Below are 20,276 nucleotides of genomic sequence, written 5' to 3' on the forward strand. Positions count from 1 at the left end.
ATGCTGGGGATATTGGCCTTGCTGAGGACTTCCGCGTCAGGGGTTCTGTCTAGCCACTTGATCCTCAGCAGTTTCCTCAGACAGCTCAAGTGGAGATGGTTCAATTTCTTGGCATGGCGCTAGTAGACCGTCCAGGGTTCGCACCCATACAGAAGAGTTGGTAAGACAACAGCCTGGGAGACCTTCAGTGTTGTCTCCTGCTTGATTCCAGTCCTTTCCCATACCGAGTCACGTAGACGCCCAAAGGCTGCACCGGCCTTGACAATCCTGATGTTAACTTCATCATCTACGTGCACAGCGCGAGAGAGAGTACAACCAAGGTAGGTAAACTTGTCAACGGCTGAAAGCTTTTGCCCATTCACAAAGATGGTGGGGGGCTCAGTTTGGGGTTTCCCAGGAGCAGGTTGGTCTAGGACTTCAGTCTTCTTTGTGCTGATTGTTAGGCCGAAGTTGTTACAAGCTGAGGAGAAGTGGTCCATGCTGTCCTGTGGATCTTTATTTGAGCCAGCAGCCAGAGCACAGTCATCAGCAAACAAGAGTTCTCCAACGGTGACTTCCTCCACTCTGGCTTTGGCTTGCATCCTCCGCAGATTGAATAGCCCACCGTCAAAACGGTAGATGAAGCTAATCCCAGTGTTGTGGTTCTGGAATGAGTCTTGTATTCATGGCAGACAACACCATGCTGAAGAGCGTTGGCGCTAAAACGCAGCCTTGCTTCACCCCGTTTGTGATTGGGAACGGATCAGAGAGTTCTTGCTGGTCTCTGACGCTGGCCATCATGCCATCATGGAGTTTGCACACAATGCCAATTAACTTGTTTGGACACCCATACTTGGCCATGATTTTCCATAGGCCCTCCCGGCTGACTGTGTCGAATGCTTTTGTTAGATCAACGAAAGCCCTATATAGATCAGTGTTTTGTTCTTACTGCTGGGCAGTAAATACCATGTCAGTGGTTCTGCGGTCTTTTTCTGAAAGCACACTGACTCTCAGGTAGCAGACCCTGGTCGAGGTGGTCAATTAGGCGGTTCAGAAGGATTCTTGCCAAGATTTTGCCAGCGATTGATAGTATGGAGATGCCTCTATGGTTGTCGCAGGCCTGCCGAATGCCTTTTCTCTTATAGAGATGAATTATAGAGGCATCCTTGAACTCCTGGGGAACGGCTTCTAATTTCGACTAAGCGAGGCCTTCCAGCCTTGTAGATTTCCGCTGGAATAGCATCGGACCCTGGAGCTTTGCCTGATGAGAGGAGGCTTATGGCTGTGCTGGTTTCTCAATGGATGGTAGAACAGCAAGGAACTGGTTTATTTCAACTTGAGGCAGTCTCGCAATTGCCTCCTCATTTATGCATGATGGCTGGTTGAGGATGCGCTGAAGTGTTCAATCCACCTTGCAAGTATTTTGTCCTTCTCTGTGAGGAGTGTTGTTCCATCTGCATTCAGGAGAGGTGAAGTTCCTGAGCGTTGCGGACCATAGACCTGCTTGAGTGCATCATAGAGGCACTTAGTGTTAATCTTTGTTTTTTTCAGTAAAGTCACGTAGAAATAAGAAAAAGAAAAATACAATTACATAATATACGACGTTTCGATTGCAACACAAGCAATCATCATCAGGTAGAGGAAACATAACCGCAGAGATATATATATACAGACCTTAAGTAGAGGGAATTAACACAGATATACCAGGGGATACAGAGAGACGGAACATCACACTAAATCAAACAGGGTTTAGCAAAATTTGGAAACTATATAAAGTAACATAGACGGTTGGTTAAAACACAATTAACGCATGGTTTGGTTGAATACGCTGTTTCAAAGATTGTTAAATTGTAAGTTAAGTGTGAAATTTAAGATAGTGATAGAATACTTACCGTAGAGAGACCTATGGGGGGAGACACGCGCACAGTTAAGAAGTAAAGCAACTCTGTACCGAGGCTTTAATAGCTAGAGATGGAGGGGCTGGGACTCATAGACAATGGGACACAAATTATCATGATACAAGTTGTCAGGCACACAGAGAGGGGGCGCGGCAGCACACACTTAGAGGCACCCAGGTACACAACTATATGTAGAGACAACACAGCGACATAAATCCAATTCAAGACACAAAGGCAGGCACACCAGCAGAGAACACAAAGACATAGATTTCATACCTCCCCGAAGAGGTGGTTCAAACTAGATTTGATGCTTTCGTGACTGTCAGCGTAGGACTGAATCTCCTCAGCTTTTGCACACAGCCAGGTGTCTTGCATGACTCTGAGTCTCCGCTGGACAACCCTGCGAATGTTGAGGAAGGCAGTTTTCTTCAAGCTTGAGCTGCTGTCATTCAGATATGCTTCATGAAGGCGATGTTTTTCGTCAAAAAGTGCTTGGATTTCTGCATCTTTCTCATCTTGATGTGTACGTATGGGAACACCACGTGATTTAAGGGCTGTAGAATGCACTACGGTCTTGAGGGCAGTCCAGTCTGCCTCAGCGTCTGCGTGCTCGAAGCTTAGAGACTCCAGGTGATGGTCTAGAGCCTCAACAAAGGCCAGTCTGGTGTGTTCCTGTTGTAGGCGAGTGATGGTAAGACGCTTGATACGTCTTTTTCCTTGTGGGTGTCTGGGAGGCCGAATCCGGATGTTAAGTTTGGAGATGATGAGACGATGGTTAGGCCAACATTCAGCACCACGCATTGCCTTGGTCCACCCTGACTTAGTGCCGGTCGCTCTTCCTCACAATGGCGTAGTCAATCAAGTGCGAGTGGTGTGAACGAGGATGCATCCATGAAGTTTTCTTGCGCTTTAGTAGTTGGAATATCGTGTTGGTGATGAGCAGGTCAAATTCAGAGCATGTTTTCAGCAGCAGAAGGCCGTTGCTGTTACATTTTACAATGCCATGTGCACCTATGACTCCATTCCATGATTGATGGTCACTTCCAACTCTGGCATTGAAGTTACCAAGTATCAGGAGTTTGTACGAGCTGGCTGTGGCAGCAATAATGACTTCCAGGTCATTATAAAACTTAGTTTTGATCTCGTCAGAGTTGGTCATGGTAGGGGCATAGGCACTGATGATGGTGGCCTCCTTTTAACCCAATAGGTGGAGCTTTAGGGTCATTAAGCGGTCGTTAATACCCTTGGGTAGGCTTGCCATTTGGTTGAGCAGGTAGTTTTTTTACTGCAAAACCAACACCAGCATCACGTCTCTCCTCCTGGCCTCGTCCACTCCAGAAGAATGTGTAACCTGCACCAACTTCAGTCACCTGTCCAGTATTGGCCAGTCAGGGTCTCACTAAGGGCAGCTCTCTGCCCACGAGGGCGGTGCGTCTCTCAGGTCTTTTTGATCTGGATGTGTCCGACAAAGTGCGCACATTCCAGGCACCAAAAGTGAGTGGTATCACTTGGTCTTTTTCATTTTATTTGTATTTCGACTGCACGTATGGGATCCCGCCAGCTGTGGTCGGCTGGCCAGGATGTTTTGAAGCAGGCAATGTTTATGGTACCTTTTCTAACCCTTTACTCACTATGGAGGTGAGCAGTGTGATCCTGAATAGGGCTGCTCAGTCACTCAGGGTGCTGCCGGGCTTCACTGCTGCTTCAGTCCAGTGAGGGAATGACCAATAACCTGAGCCGCCTGTGGGCAGGTTTGCGGCTACGGCTTCCAGCAGATCCGTGCTTGCTGCTTCGTCGCTCACCCATCGCCACAGGACTTGGATAATGACGATGGTAAAAAGTGCCATGATTTGCGCAGAGAACTTGTACTTAAGTGAGGGTGATTTGCACAGCGTCAACCTCACTCTCTGGACCAGCCCCATCTGCACCCAGTGGCAAGACGTAGTCAAGACGGACTGGAGGTGGTCCTGGATGCAGAGGAAGGTCCAAAGAACCTTTTGGTGGAATTTCCTCCACCAGGGGTTCCACATGCCCAGGCTCAGGCAAGCTGAGTATTCCGGGTTAGTTATGCGCCGCCCGGGGTTCAGCGTTGGCAGCTGCTGACTGTCCCGACTCACCAGGGATGCTGAGCCTGGTGTGTGCCTACGGTAGCAGCTAGAGGGCCGGCCAAGATGGAACAAGCCTGAGGCACAACTAGCTGGTCATACGCAGACCCACACATATACACCGTACACAAAGACATACATATACACCGTACACAAAGACATACACATATGCACCATACACAAAGACATACATATACACCGTACACAAAGACACATACATATACACCGTACACAAAGACACACACATATACATCGTAAACAAAGACATACATATACACCGTACACAAAGACAAACACATATACACTGTACACAAAGACACACATATACACCGTACACAAAGACACACACATATACACTGTACACAAAGATACGTACATATACACCGTACACAAAGACACACACATATACACCGTACACAAAGACACATATACACTGTACACGAAGACACACACATATACACTGTACACGAAGACACACACATACACCGTACACAAAGACACACACATACACCGTACACAAATACACGTACATAATACCGTACACAAGCACACGCACATATACACCGTACACAAAGACACACACATATACACCATACACAAAGACACGTACATATACACCGTACACAAAGACACATACATATACACCGTACACAAAGACATACATATACACCGTACACAAAGACACACGCATATACACCGTACACAAAGACACACACATATACATCGTAAGCAAAGACACATACATATACACTGTACAACGTACACAAAGACACACACATATACATCGTAAACAAAGACATAAATATACACCATACACAATGACACACACATATACACCGTGCACAAAGACACATACATATACACCGTACACAAAGACACACACATATACACTGTATACAAAGACACACATATACACCATACACAAAGACACACACATATACACCATACACAAATACACGTACATATGCACCATACGCAAAGACACACACATATACACCGTACACAAAGACATACACATACACACTGTACACAAAAACACACACATACACCGTCAACAAAGACACATACATATACACCGTACACAAAGATACACACATATACATCGTAAACAATTACATACATATACACCGTACACAAAGACAAACACATATACACCGTACACAAATACACACACATATATACCATACACAAAGACACACACATATACACCATGCATAAAGACACGTACATATACACCGTACACAAAGACACACACATATACACTGTACACGAAGACATACACATGTACACCGTACACAAAGACACACACATATACACCATACACAAAGACACACACATATACACCGTACACAAAGACATACACATATACACCGTACACAAAGACACACACATACACCATACACAAAGACACATACATATACACCGTACACAAAGAGACATAGATATACACCGTACACAAATACACATACGTAATACCGTACACAGACACACCCACATATACACCATACACAAACACACCCACATATACACCGTACACAAAGACACACACATATACACCGTACACAAAGACACACATATACACTGTACACAAAGACACACATATTAAGCGTACACAAAGACACACATGCACCGTACACAAAGACACGCACATATGCACCGTACACAAAGACACGCACATATACACCGTACACAAAGACACGCACATATACACCGTACACAAATACACACACATATACACCGTACACAAAGACACACACATATACACCGTACACAAAGACACACACATATACACCATACACAAGCGTAGAGAAGGGAGGGAATGACCGTGGCCGAGAAGACCTGAAGCTTAGTGCGGAGCGACAGACCAGGTAGCTTCCACACAGCGTTACGCAACCGATGAAAAGATTTTGCCACTCGACTGATTCGGAGTGAGACCTCTGCTGTTAAACTGGAGCCAGTCATAAGCACACTGCCCAGGTATGGGAAACTCTCCACTCTCTCCACAACTGCCCCATCACCGATTGAGAGTTCTGGGGGTGGAGTGTCCGATGGTACAAAATACCCAGGCAGGTGCTTAGTTTTGGTGGGGCTGATGGTAAGGCCCCACCTCTTAGTGGCACACTCCAGTCTCAGCAGCAGCATCTCCAACTCCTCCTCTGAAAGAGCAGCTATTACCAAATCATCAGTATACATAACGTGGTTGAGCAATAGGGAGCCATCCCTTGACCGCACCCAAGCATCGATCAGCCCCCCATTATATCTGTACCATGTGGTGATTCCCCCGGTACAGCTATTGAAGGCTTCACGAACTACGTGGTCAAAATAGATGTTAAATAATGTGGGAGCCAGAGGACATCCCTGTCGCACCCCAAGGTGTACAGGGAATGGCTCTGACTCCCGGCCACGAAGTTTTGCCCGGGCCCGCTCACCATCATGAAGGTCCTTAATGATCATGAGCAGAGGGTCAGGTACTCCAAAAGCACGAAGAACAACCCAGAGCCCTGGCCTACTGATGGTATCATAGGCCTTGACCAGGTCAATAAAGCAGAGATGTAGGTCTTGTTGGAATTCCCTACACCTCTGCTGTAGCAGACGGACAGAAAATATGGCATCTGTGCAGGACCGCCCTTTCCTGAAACCGCATTGGGGCTCCGCAAGCCTCTCCTCAGCGTGCCTGGCAAGGCGATGCTGAATAATCCTTGCCAGGACCTTTCCCGGCACACTGAGGAGTGAGATGCCCCTGTAGTTGTTACAGTCTGTGCGGTCCCCCTTCTTAAAAAGGGGGACTACCAGGGCATCCTTCCAATCCTGCGGAACCCGTCCAGTGGTCCAGACCGTTGTTATGATGTCATATAGGGCAGTCTGTGCACAAACGCCACCCTCCCTCAGCATTTCGCTTGGGAGATCATCTCTGCCCGCTTCCTTTCCTGGTCTCAGACTCCGGATTGCCTTCAGTTCTTCCTCAACAGATGGCACCTCGGCCAGCCACTCACAGGGGGTGACTTCTTCCAATATTTGAGGCACCGCAGCCTCAGCAGGGTCATCCTCACTTTGTGCCACGATGTTATCCTGGCTGAGGGATTTTCCCTACCCCAGGACCTCACAGAAATGCTCAGCAAATCTGCAAACCTGTTCCTGGGGGTCGGAGATTGGATCACCGTTTTTTCCCCTAATGATGGTAATAGGTGTGGCGCTGCAGGTTACTTTTTTGATGGAGTTAAATAGAGATTTGTGATCACGGGCCACTGAGGCAGACTCCATCTCCTCAGCAACCCGCGACCACCACCCATCCTTGTAGCGCCTCACGGCTCTCCGAACCTCCAAGCGAAGGCTGCGGTAAGCCTCCTCATTCTCTGACGTGGGATTCTGTAGCCGATGACAGTGGGTCTGTCGCTTTTTCTCAACCATCCTGAACACCTCCTCTGTCAGCCAGGGTCTCTGGGGAGGTCTGGACCGCGTACCCAAAGCAACCATTGCAGCTGCATGAGTCGGGGACGATGCCAATCCCAGCCGCAAGCGATGATGAAATTCTCGCTTGCCACTTTCATCAGATAACTGAGACCAGGCCACTTTAGGTTGGAATGGGGTCCTGGGTGTACACCCACCACCGGAGTGGAAGAATGGCAGGCGCATCTTACAAATGACTAGTCGATGGTCAGAGGGCAGATTAGCTCCACGGTAGGTCCTGGTGTCAAGGACATGGGCTCGCATCCGCTGGTCCGTCACTATGTAGTCCAGCAGATGTTCTTGCTTGGACCCGGCATGCATCTATGATGTTGTGTGGATGTGCCGATGCCGGAACAGCGTGTTGGTAATTACAAGCCCATGGGCTGCACAAAAATATAGCAGCCTCCTACCGTTGTTATTGAGCTGATCTGGCCCATGCCCTCCAATCACTCCAGACCAGGTGCCAGTATCATGACCAACTCGGGCATTGAAGTCACCCAACATGATGACTCTATCCCGAGGGGCCACTTTAGCCAGCATCTGTCACAGGAGGTCATAGAAGGCATCTGACTCATCGGCTTTGCTTGCATCCCTCCACGGATGTTCATCTTCGATGGGGGCATAAGTAACCACGACCACTATTCCTCGCCTCCGGTTGATGGGAAGGCGAGCCCAAAGTAGCCTGGGGCTTACAGCTTCCCACACCTCACCACCACGCTCCCACGCCCCCTTCATTCTTTTGTTCAAAAGAAGAGCCACACCCTGTTGTTTGGCAGTCTGCTGCCCCGAGTAGAGGACTGTCCACCCCTCATGGTGGCAGGAGCCAGAGCCGGTCCACCGGACCTCCTGAATGCCACATAGATCCAGACGGTACTGGTCCAGCTCCCGACAGAGGAGTGGCAGCCTCTCCTCCGCAGTGAGCGTTCGAACATTCCACGTGGCCACCCGTAGTGGCTTTTCGTTGTTTCTGGAGGAGCCCCGAGGGTAGATATTCAATCTCCTGGCTCCGCCAATTGGGGTTTGGCCAGGAGACGTCATAGACGCCTGGCCCCCCGGGGCCTCCAGCACAAGCTTATTAGTTACATATTTCAGTTTAACTCGTGGTTTAGTGGTAATTAATTGAAGGTGGAGGGGTTACCAGCCCCAGAGCCGTACACAAAGACACACACATATACACTGTACACAGACACACACATATACACCGTACACAAAGACACACACATATACACGTACACAAAGACACACGCATATACACCGTACACAAAGACACACACATACAGTGAGGGAAAAAAGTATTTGATCCCCTGCTGATTTTGTACGTTTGCCCACTGACAAAGAAATGATTAGTCTATAATTTTAATGGTAGGTTTATTTGAACAGTGAGAGACAGAATAACAACAAAAAAATCCAGAAAAACGCATGTCAAAAATGTTATCAATTGATTTGCATTTTAATGAGGGAAATAAGTATTTGACCCCCCTGCAAAACATGACTTAGTACTTGGTGGCAAAACCCTTGTTGGCAATCACAGAGGTCAGACATTTCTTGTAGTTGGCCAAGAGGTTAGCACACATCTCAGGAGGGATTTTGTCCCACTCCTCTTTGCAGATCTTCTCCAAGTCATTAAGGTTTAGAGGCTGACGTTTGGCAACCCGAACCTTCAGCTCCCTCCACAGATTTTCTATGGGATTAAGGTCTGGAGACTGGCTAGGCCACTCCAGGACCTTAATGTGCTTCTTCTTGAGCCACTCTTTTGTTGCCTTGGCCGTGTGTTTTGGGTCATTGTCATGCTGGAATACCCATCCATGACCCATTTTCAATGCCCTGGCTGAGGGAAGGAGGTTCTCACCCAAGATTTGACGGTACATGGCCCCATCCATCGTCCCTTTGATGCGGTGCAGTTGTCCTGTCCCCTTAGTAGAAAAACACCCCCAAAGCATAATGTTTCCACCTCCATGTTTGACGGTGGGAATGGTGTTCTTGGGGTCATAGGCAGCATTCCTCCTCCTCCAAACACTACGAGTTGAGTTGATGCCAAAGAGCTCCATTTTGGTCTCATCTGACCACAACACTTTCACCCAGTTGTCCTCTGAATCATTCAGATGTTCATTGGCAAACTTCAGACGGGTATGTATATGTGCTTTCTTGAGCAGGGGTACCTTGCGGGCACTGCAGGATTTCAGTCCTTCACGGCGTAGTGTGTTACCAATTGTTTTCTTGGTGACTATGGTCGCAGCTGCCTTGAGATCATTGACAAGATCCTCCCGTGTAGTTCTTGGCTGATTCCTCACCGTTCTCATGATCATTGCAACTCGACGAGGTGAGTTCTTGCATGTTGCCCCATGCTGAGGGAGATTGACAGTTCTTTTGTGTTTCTTCCATTTGCGAATAATCGCACCAACTGTTGTCACCTTCTCACCAAGCTGCTTGGAAATGGTCTTGTAGCCCATTCCAGCCTTGTGTAGGTCTACAATCTTGTCCTTGACATCCTTGGAGAGCTCTTTGGTCTTGACCATGGTGGAGAGTTTGGAATCTGATTGATTTATTGATTCTGTGGACAGGTGTCTTTTATACAGGTAACAAGCTGAGATTAGGAGCACTCCCTTTAAGAGTGTGCTCCTAATCTCAGCTGATTACCTGTTTAAAAGACACCTGGGAGCCAGAAATCTTTCTGATTGAGAGGGGGTCAAATACTTATTTCCCTCATTAAAATGCAAATCAATTAATAACATTTTTGACATGCGTTTTTCTGGATTTTTTGTTGTTATTCTGGCTCTCACTGTTCAAATAAACATACTATTAAAATTATAGACTGATCATTTCTTTGTCAGTGGGCAAACGTACAAAATCAGCAGGGGATCAAATACTTTTTTCCCTCACTGTATACACCGTACACAAAGACACGTACACATGCACCGTACACAAATACACGTACATATACACCTTACACAAAGACACACACATATACACCATACACAAAGACACACACATATACACAAAGACACGTACATATACACCGTACACAAAGACACATACAAATACACCGTACACAAAGACACACACATATACACTGTACACAAATACACGTACATAATTCCTAACACAAACACACCCACATATACACCGTACACAAAGACACACATATACACCATATACAAAGACACACACATGCACCATACACAAAGATACACACAAATACACCTTACACAAAGACACGTACATATACACCGTACACAAAGACGCATACATATACACCGTACACAAAAGACATATACATATACACCATACACAAAGACACACACGTATACACTGTACACAAAGACACACACATATACACCGTACACAAAAGACACACACATTTACACCGTACACAAAGACACACACATATACACCGTACACAAAGACACACACATATACACCGTACACAAAGACACACACATATACACTGTACACAAAGACATACACATATACACTGTACACGAAGACATACACATATACACTGTACACAAAGACACACACATATACACTGTACACAAAGACATACACATATACACTGTACACAAAGACATACACATATACACTGTACACGAAGACATACACATATACACCATACACAAAGACATGTACATATAAACCGTACACAAAGACACGTACATATACACCGTACACAAAGACACATAGATATACACCATACACAAAGACACGTACATATACACCGTTCACAAAGACACGTACATATACACCGTACACTAAGACACATACATATACACCATACACAAAGACACACATATACACTGTACACAAATACACGTACATATACACCGTACACAAAGACACACACATATACACCATACGCAAAGACACGTACATATCAACTGTACACAAAGACACATACATATACACCATACACAAAGACACGAACACCGTACACAAAGACACACACATATACACCGTACACAAAGACACATACATATACACCGTACACAAAGACACACACATATACACCGTACACAAAGACACACACATATACACGTACACAAAGACACACACAGGTACACCGTACACAAAGACACATTCACCGTACACAAAGACACATACATATACACCGTACACAAAGACACATACATATACACCGTACACAAAGACACACACATATATACCGGTACACAAAGACACACACATATACACCAACAACAACAACAACCGCCATTCGCCACTAAGTGGCGGTGACGTCACCACGACGCTTGTGCCAGGCTATGTGCACCCTGAGGCCACGTGAAGTGTCGAACGCCCGCTGGCAGGAGGTCACGGGGCTGACCCAGGTGCCACGGGTCGACTGACTGAGATGACTGGCTGATACACCACCTGTGCCCCCTACTGTGCCAACCTGCTGTGCTTCAGCCACTCGGCGCTACGCTCGTCGTTGTGAGCGTCGCTCCTCCGCCCTCCGTTGTTGGAGCGCGACTACCTCCAACTGCCTAGTAGCGTCCTTCACGAGCCTCCTCCACAGAGGCCATTCTTTACACCGCTAGTACCAGTAATCGGCAAGCCCACTGAGCTCCACGTCCTCCTGTACCACATCCCTCCATCTCTTCTCTAGCCTGTGCCGCGCCCGTTTAGCCCCCTCAATCCGGCCGAACAAAAACTGTTTCGGCATGCGGTGGCTGGGCATGCGGGCTACATGACCCAGTCATCGCAGCCTTGCCCGCCGGAGGAGCTCACCGATGGGACCTTGCCCAGATCTTTCAAGGATTTGTGAGCTCCTCACACAATCCAGTCTGGTTAAACCCAGGATGGATCGTAGGCAGGCCAGCCTAAATGTTTCTAACCGGTGAAGATGTTCCATTAGGGGGGTCCACGTTTCGCTAGCATTGAGAAGGGAGGGAATGACCATGGCCGAGAAGACTTGAAGCTTAGTGCGGAGCGACGGACCAGGTAGCTTCCACACACCGTTACGCAACTGATGAAAAGATATTGCCGCTCGACTGATTCGGAGTGAGACCTTTGCTGTTAAACTGGAGCCGGTCATAAGCACACTGCCCAGGTATGGGAAACTCTCCACTCTCTCCACAACTGCCCCATCACCGATTGGGAGTTGTGGGGGTGGAGTGTCCAATGCTACAAAATACCCAGGCAGGTGCTTAGTTTTGGTGGGGCTGATGGTAAGGCCCCACCTCTTAGTGGCACGCTCCAGTCTCAGCAGCAGCATCTCCAACTCCTCCTGTGAATGAACAGCTATTAACAAATCATCAGCATATATAACGTGGTTGAGCAATAGGGAGCCATCCCTTGACCGCACCCGGGCATCGATCAGCCTCCCATTATATCTGTACCATATGGAGATTCCCACCGGTACAGCTATTGAAGGCTTCACGAACTAAGTGGTCAAAATAGATTTTAAATAATGTGGGAGCCAGAGGACATCCCTGTCGCACCCCAAGGTGTACAGGGAATGTCTCTGACTCCCGGTCACGTAGTTTTACCCGGGACCGCTCACCATCATGAAGGTCCTTAATCGTGAGCAGAGGGTCAGGTTCTCCAAAAGCACGAAGAACAACCCAGAGCCCAGGCCTACTGATGGTATCATAGGCCTTGTCCAGGTCAATAAAGCAGAGATGTAGGTCTTGTTGGAATTCCCTACACCTCTGCTGTAGCAGACGGACAGAAAATATGGCATCTGTGCAGGACCGCCCTTTCCTGAAACCGCATTGGGGCTCCGCAAGCCTCTCCTCAGCGTGCCTGGCAAGGCGATGTTGAATAATCCTTGACAGGACCTTTCCCGGCACACTGAGGACTGAGATGCCCCTGTAGTTGTTACAGTCTGTGCGGTCCCCCTTCTTAAAAAGGGGGACCACCAGGGCATCCTTCCAATCCTGCGGAACCCGTCCAGTGGTCCAGACTGTTGTTATGATGTCATATAGGGCAGTCTGTGCACAAACGCCACCCTCCCTAGCATTTCGCTTGGGAGATCATCTCTGCCCGCTGCCTTTCCTGGTCTCAGACTCCGGATCGCCTTCAGTACTTCCTCAACAGATGGCACCTGAGCCAGCCACTCACAGGGGGTAACTTCTTCCAATATTTGAGACACCGCAGCCTCAGCAGGGTCATCCTCACTTTGTGCCACGATGTTTTCCTGGCTGAGGGATTTTCCCTCCCCCAGGACCTCACAGAAATGCTCAGCAAATCTGCAAACCTGTTGCTGGGGGTCGGAGATTGGATCGCCGTTTTTTCCCCTAATGATGGTAATAGGTGTGGCGCTGCAGATTACTTTTTTGATGGAGTTAAATAAAGATATGTGATCACGGGCCACTGAGGCAGACTCCATCTCCTCAGCAACCCGCGACCACCACCCATCCTTGCAGCGCCTCACGGCTCTCCGAACCTCCGAGCGAAGGCTGCGGTAAGCCTCCTCATTCTCTGACGTGGGATTCTGTAGCCGATGACAGTGGGCCTGTCGCTTTTTCTCAACCATCCTGAACACCTCCTCTGTCAGCCAGGGTCTCTGGGGAGGTCTGGACCGTGTACCCAAAGCAGCCATTGCAGCTGCATGAGTCACAGTCCTAAACCTCGCCCATTTACCCTCGACATCAGGAGGAGTCGGGGACGATGCCAATCCCAGCCGCAAGCGATGATGAAATTCTTGCTTGCAACTTTCATCAGATAACTGAGACCAGGCCACTTTAGGTTGGGATGGGGTCCTGGGTGTACACCCACCTCCGGAGTGGAAGAATGGCAGGCGCATCTTACAAATGACTAGTCGATGTTCAGAGGGCAGATCAGCTACACAGTAGGTCCTGGTGTCAAGGACATAGGCTCGCATCCGCTGATCCGTCACTATGTAGTCCAGCAGATGTACTTGCTTGGACCCGGCATGTATCCATGATGTTGTGTGGATGCGCCGATGCCGGAACAGCGTGTTGGTAATTACAAGCCCATGGGCTGCACAAAAATATAGCAGCCTCCTACTGTTGTTTTTGAGCTGATCTGGCCCATGCCCTCCAATCACTCCAGACCAGGTGCCAGCATCATGACCAACTCGTACACAAAGACACACACATATACACCGTACACAAAGACACGTACACCATACACAAAGACACACACATATACACCGTACACAAAGACACATACATATACACCGTACACAAAGACACACACATATACACCGTACACAAAGTCACATACATATACACCGTACACAAAGACACATACATATACACCGTACACAAAGACACATACACCATACACAAAGACACACACATATACCGTACACAAAGACACACACATATACACCGTACACAAAGACACACACATATACACCGTACACAAAGACACATACATATACACCGTACGCAAAGACACATACATATACACCGTACACAAAGACACACACATACAACGTACACAAAGACACACACATACAACGTACACAAAGACACACACATATACACCGTACACAAAGACACACACATATACACCGTACACAAAGACACACATATACACCGTACACAAAGACACACACATATATACCGGTACACAAAGACACATATATATATACACCGTACACAAAGACACACACATATACAACGTACACAAAGACACACACATACACCGTACACAAAGACACATACACCGTACACAAAGACACGTACACCGTACACAAAAGACACACACATATACACCGTACACAAAGACACACACATATACAACGTACACAAAGACTGATAGCGATGGCACTGATGGTCATGGCATTGATTATGTTGCTGATGATGGTGTCGTTAATGATGATGTTGCTGCTGATGATGGCTACGATGGCTACGATGGCGACGATGGCAATGATGGTGATGAGACTGATAGCGATGGCACTGATGGTCATGGCATTGATTATGTTGCTGATGATGGTGTCGCTGATGATGATGATGTTGCTGATGATGATGATGATGGCGGTGTTGATGATGGTGCTGATGGTGATGTCACGAGTGGCGATGATGATAATGTCGCTGATGATGGCAGTGTTGATGATGGCACTGATGATGATGTTGCTGTTGATGATGGCGGTGTTGATGATGGCACTGATGGTGATGTCGCTGATGGTGATGTCGCTGATGATGATGTTGCTGATGATGATGGCAGTGGTGATGATGGCACCGATGGTGATGTCGCTGATGATGATGGCGGTGTTGATGATGGCACTGATGGTGATGTCGCTGATGATGCTGCTATCAGACAGGGTTGCTCGAGAATTCTCTGAGGAGGCACGGAGCGAAGGGAACGCGGCCGGGAAAACATCACTATCAGCAGCATCATCAGCAGCAGAAGCACGCTCAGCCTCAGGGAGACGAGCCCGCAGGGTTCCCGCTACTCTTCAGCCTCCCGGACTTCTCCCAAGCCGACTTCAACCAACCCAACCCCAACATCCAGGTGAGCCCGACCCCAACATCCAGGTGAGCTCGACCCCACCATCCAGGTGAGCCCGACTCTACCATCCAGGTGAGCCCAACTGCCCTGAGGGAGAGCCGTGCTCTCTCCACTGCTGCCCTGAGGCAGGGTCGTGCCCCGTCCACTGCTGCCCGGAGGGAGCCCCGTGCTCTCCACTACTGGCTTGAGGGAGAGCCGCGCTATCTCCACCGCTGCCGTGAGGGAGCCAGACTCTCTCCTCTGCTGCCCTGAGGCAAAGTTGTACTCCGTCCACTGCTGCCCTGAGGGAGTGCCGTGCTCTGTCCACTGCTGCCCTGAGAGAGAGTCGTGCTCTCTCCACTGCTGCTGCCCCGAGATGTCGCGGGCGCTGCCCCAGAGCAAGGAGGCGCTGCTGCAGTCGTTCAACAAGCGGCTCAAGGATGACGTGTGCTCCATCCTGGACAACTTCACCGAGATCGTCAAGACGGCCAAGGGTCGTGAATGAAGAGTCTCCTGTGTAGGCTTCCGTGGGGACATCTGGTCGGGCAGCAGAGACACAAGAGGCCAGGAAACGACATTCCAGTCGTGGGCTGAGCTCAAGGAGGGCTAGCTTGAACACCATCCTGCGGCGGGGAAAGGAGGCGGTGCAAGTGGTTCAGTCGAGCCTACAACAGCCAAGAATTTGCTGTCGGGGGGGGGGGGGTGTGGGGGGCGGTGTTCAACCCTAGTACATGGGCGAGAAGCCGTGCATGTGTGATGAGTGCGGCAAGACGTTTTTCTCGCGCTCGGCCTACAAGTATATATATTTTTCTATTCCACTTGTGTGTAAATCTGTGTATACCCCGGATATTTTAAAGATGGCAATTCTCCTGCTGTGTATCATACTGCTGTTCCTCCCGGCCATATCTAGTGCCACACTCAACTCTACAAACGGCTACCCTCGTTATTTTTCGTTAATACTTGTTGCTCAATTTGCCACTACACCTGCAAATGAAACAGCTCATAGACACTTATACACTCCATCATTGTATCCTTTTAAACCCTATCTTTCTCCCATTACTTCACCAGCACTCCTTCCAAACTTCATTGAGCTCTTAAAAATATCACCATCTGCAAGCTGCTGCTATTCGTCCAAGGTTCGCCGCTCTTCATCCTTTCACAGAAAATACTTATGCAAACTGTTAATTCTACTTTTCTTATTTCTGGGTGGTATTGAGCTTCATCCTGGCCCAAATGAAAATAACTCGTATAATTCTGTAGGAAAGGTGTTGGTGTTCGACATGTCAACATCAGAGGGCTTGTGATTAAATTAAGTCAACTAAAACTAGAAGTGGCAAATCTTGACCCGGACATTTTTTGCCTAACAGAAACATTTCTCACTCCTGCCGTCAATGACTTGCAGATTATGATTGAAAACTACAACCTTTTTCGGCTTGACCGAGAATCTAAAGGAGGTGGAATTGCCATCTATGTTCGTAATACTATTGCATGTTCACCAGCTCACTCCTTGTTTAAAAAATGTTGCTTTGAAGGTTTGGCTCTCAGAATAACTCTCCCAATTAATCAACAGATATTGGTAATGTGCTGCTACAGACCGCCTTGTGGGAAGGATGTTGAAGCTGCATCGGCACTGAGAGAGCTTTTTGGGGGCCTCCCTAAAGGTGAAATAGTTTTAGTGGGTGATCTAAATTGGAATTGGCTAAATCTGCCGGCCGTGGCCACAAATTTTACAGGTGAATTTAACCTGTTTCAATTCATAAATGTCCCCACAAGACCCAACCTAAAAACTCCGGGACAGTCATCTCTGCTTGACGTCCTATTGACAAATGCCCCTCACAATTTCACACTGACTGGTGTTCTGGGTAATAACCTTAGTGATCACTCCTTGATTTTTGGGGTGAGATCATCAGCCAGACCCAAAGCCCCCCATAAAATTGTTGAGAAGCACTCTTTGAGGCACTTCAGCACTCAGGCATTTACAAATGATGTGCTTCACTCGGATATTGATAAGGTCTGTGATATCCCCAACCTGACTACGGCTTTCAGGTACACGTTTCTCCAAATTCTTAACAAACATGCTCCGTTGGTTAGATTTAAAACTAAAGACAACCACCCACCATGGTATGATCCTTTGATTACAAAGCTCATGAAAACTAGGGATAAGGCTTGGGGATGTGCTCAGAAAACTAATTTGGTAAATGACTGGCTAGAATACAGGATTTTAAGGAATAGATGCGTAAAAAAAATATGGCATGCAAAAAATGCCTACTTTTCCTCCACTCTCCTGGAATCACATGAAAATGCCAGGATTTTTTTTAGAAAACAATCAAATCTATCGAAAAGGCATCCAAAACAGACAATCTGCCCGTTGAGCTTAACCGAAATGGGGAATATTTTTCAGATCCCAAAAAAATAGTTGACAATTTTAACCTTCATTTTTCTGAAGCTGGTGATCTTTTTGATAATGTATTGGGAGTCACCCCTGCTCATGCAAATTCCTACAACCCTGTCCAAACATTGAACGAATTTAGTTTCCAGCCAATCCACGAAAGTAATGTTCTGAAACAACTGTTCTACCTCAAAGGGTCCTCCTCTACCGGAGCAGATAGTTTCCCTTCTTTCCTCTACTAACTGTTGGTCACCTAATATACAAACCTATAGCCCATATACTCTTTGGTTCTATTGGGTAAAGTCACGTAGGTGAAAATAAAATAACAAAAAATCACGACGTTTTGGCCACAACACAAGCGGCCTTCATCAGGTGAAGGGACGAGACTGTCTGGAGGACAGCGCTGGAGTGAGAAAAGCCACGCTTAGATCACGACCTTTAAGCTGTGGGAGAAGAAAACAAAGCGCCTTGACAAAGGAATTAGCATATAATTTAGCATTGAAATGGCTTATTGAAATAGCTAAGTGAAAGTATACACATCCGCAGAGGCACCCCTTGACAAAGGAATTAGCATAGAATTTAGCATTGAAATAGCTGAGTGATTAGCTTGTAACTGGTCACAGAAATAGCTATGTTAAAGTCAGAGCATATACATTCACCGAGGCACCTAGTACAAATCAAACAGGAGAATTTAGCGAAACACAACCACGCTCAGACAGCGGACCTTTAAACTGTGTGCGAGCAAACAAGCCCATATTTTCAACCTGTCCATCAAAGAAGCATCAGTTCCTCTAGAATGGAAACATTCCTATGTCCGTCCACTTCACAAAGGGGGCCCTAAAGATGATCCCAATAATACCGACCTATCTCAATTTTGTCCCCATTGATGAAAATTTTTGAAAAATTATTGAACTACCAAATTAGCAGTTTCCTGTTCATCAACAATCTACTACATCCAAAACAATCTGGGTTCCGAAAAAAAATACAGCACCACATCTGCTGCATTAGACTCTCTGAATCAAATTTACAGTAGCCTTGATAATAAGCAGTACTGTGCCTGTATTTTTCTTGACCTGTCCAAAGCTTTTGGTACAGTAGACCACAACACCCTGCTTAGTAAACTAAGTTGCCTCGGTTTTTCCGAAAACACAGTACAATGGTTAAAAAAGTTACCTCTTTTCTCGCACCCAAACTGTATTCACAGATGGTTGGAGGTCAAACAGTGTTAAGATAACAAAAGGGGTTCTCCACAGGGTTCCATCCTTGGCCCCATCCTCGGCGCCCTCTTGTTCTCTCTTTATGTCAATGACTTGGGCACTGACCTGGATCATTCCAGGGTAAATCTTTTTGCAGATGACACGATACTGATTACTGCTGGCCACTCTCCGGATGACGTGATTGCTAAGCTCCAGGGTGATTTCAACAAACTACAACATCAGCTAGTTTCTCTTAAACTAGTCCTGAATACCTCCAAAACCAAGGTGCTATGCTTCTCACCGGGACTAAAGCAGGAAGTTGTTTTTCCCCAATTACATTCCTTGAATAATTATCAAATAGAGCAAGTCAAGATCTATAGGTATCTTGGGGCCATCCTGGATTCAAAACTGAATTTTGAAGATCACATTGATTATATTGGTAAAAAGACAAAAATAAAATTGGTTTTCTGTATCGACACAAGCACTGTTTCCCCCCAATGTTCCGTTTGGAATTGATAAAAGCTACCATACTGCCTCTACTTGACTACTGTGACATCGTGTATAAATCAGCCCCAAGTACTGTAATGAAGAAATTTGATTCCATCTATCACTCGGCCATAAGATTTGCATTGAACTGCCCATATAGGACTCACCACTGTGATCTCTACATTGGGTCAAACTTAACATCTCTTAATGTTCGACGGCTTGTGCACCAAATCTTATTTATTCACGATGTACTTACAAAAAAATGCGCAGACTACCTACTGGATCTCCTCTGTTTCAAAGAACAAATTTGACCTCAGGTCTTCGCTCATTTATCAGCTTTACATTCCCTATTGCCATACAAAAACCGGAGGAAGGGCCT

At 47.1% G+C, this 20,276-nt stretch overlaps 1 protein-coding gene across 2 annotated transcripts in view; it reads left to right on the plus strand.

Annotated features, from left to right (window-relative positions):
* Positions 1 to 20,276, plus strand: part of LOC116953855 (isthmin-1-like) — a 58,303-nt gene that overhangs the window by 12,693 nt on the left and 25,334 nt on the right. For both annotated transcript variants that reach the window (XM_032974123.2, XM_032974122.2), the window contains exon 2: positions 15,656 to 15,850. In XM_032974123.2, coding sequence (XP_032830014.2) covers positions 15,656 to 15,850 — 195 coding nt within the window. The remainder of the gene's footprint in view (positions 1 to 15,655; positions 15,851 to 20,276) is intronic.

Source organism: Petromyzon marinus, chromosome 53 (assembly GCF_048934315.1).
Source record: "Petromyzon marinus isolate PM22_M1 ecotype Great Lakes invasive population chromosome 53, UKy_Petmar_22M1.pri1.0, whole genome shotgun sequence".
Lineage (NCBI taxonomy): Eukaryota > Metazoa > Chordata > Hyperoartia > Petromyzontiformes > Petromyzontidae > Petromyzon > Petromyzon marinus.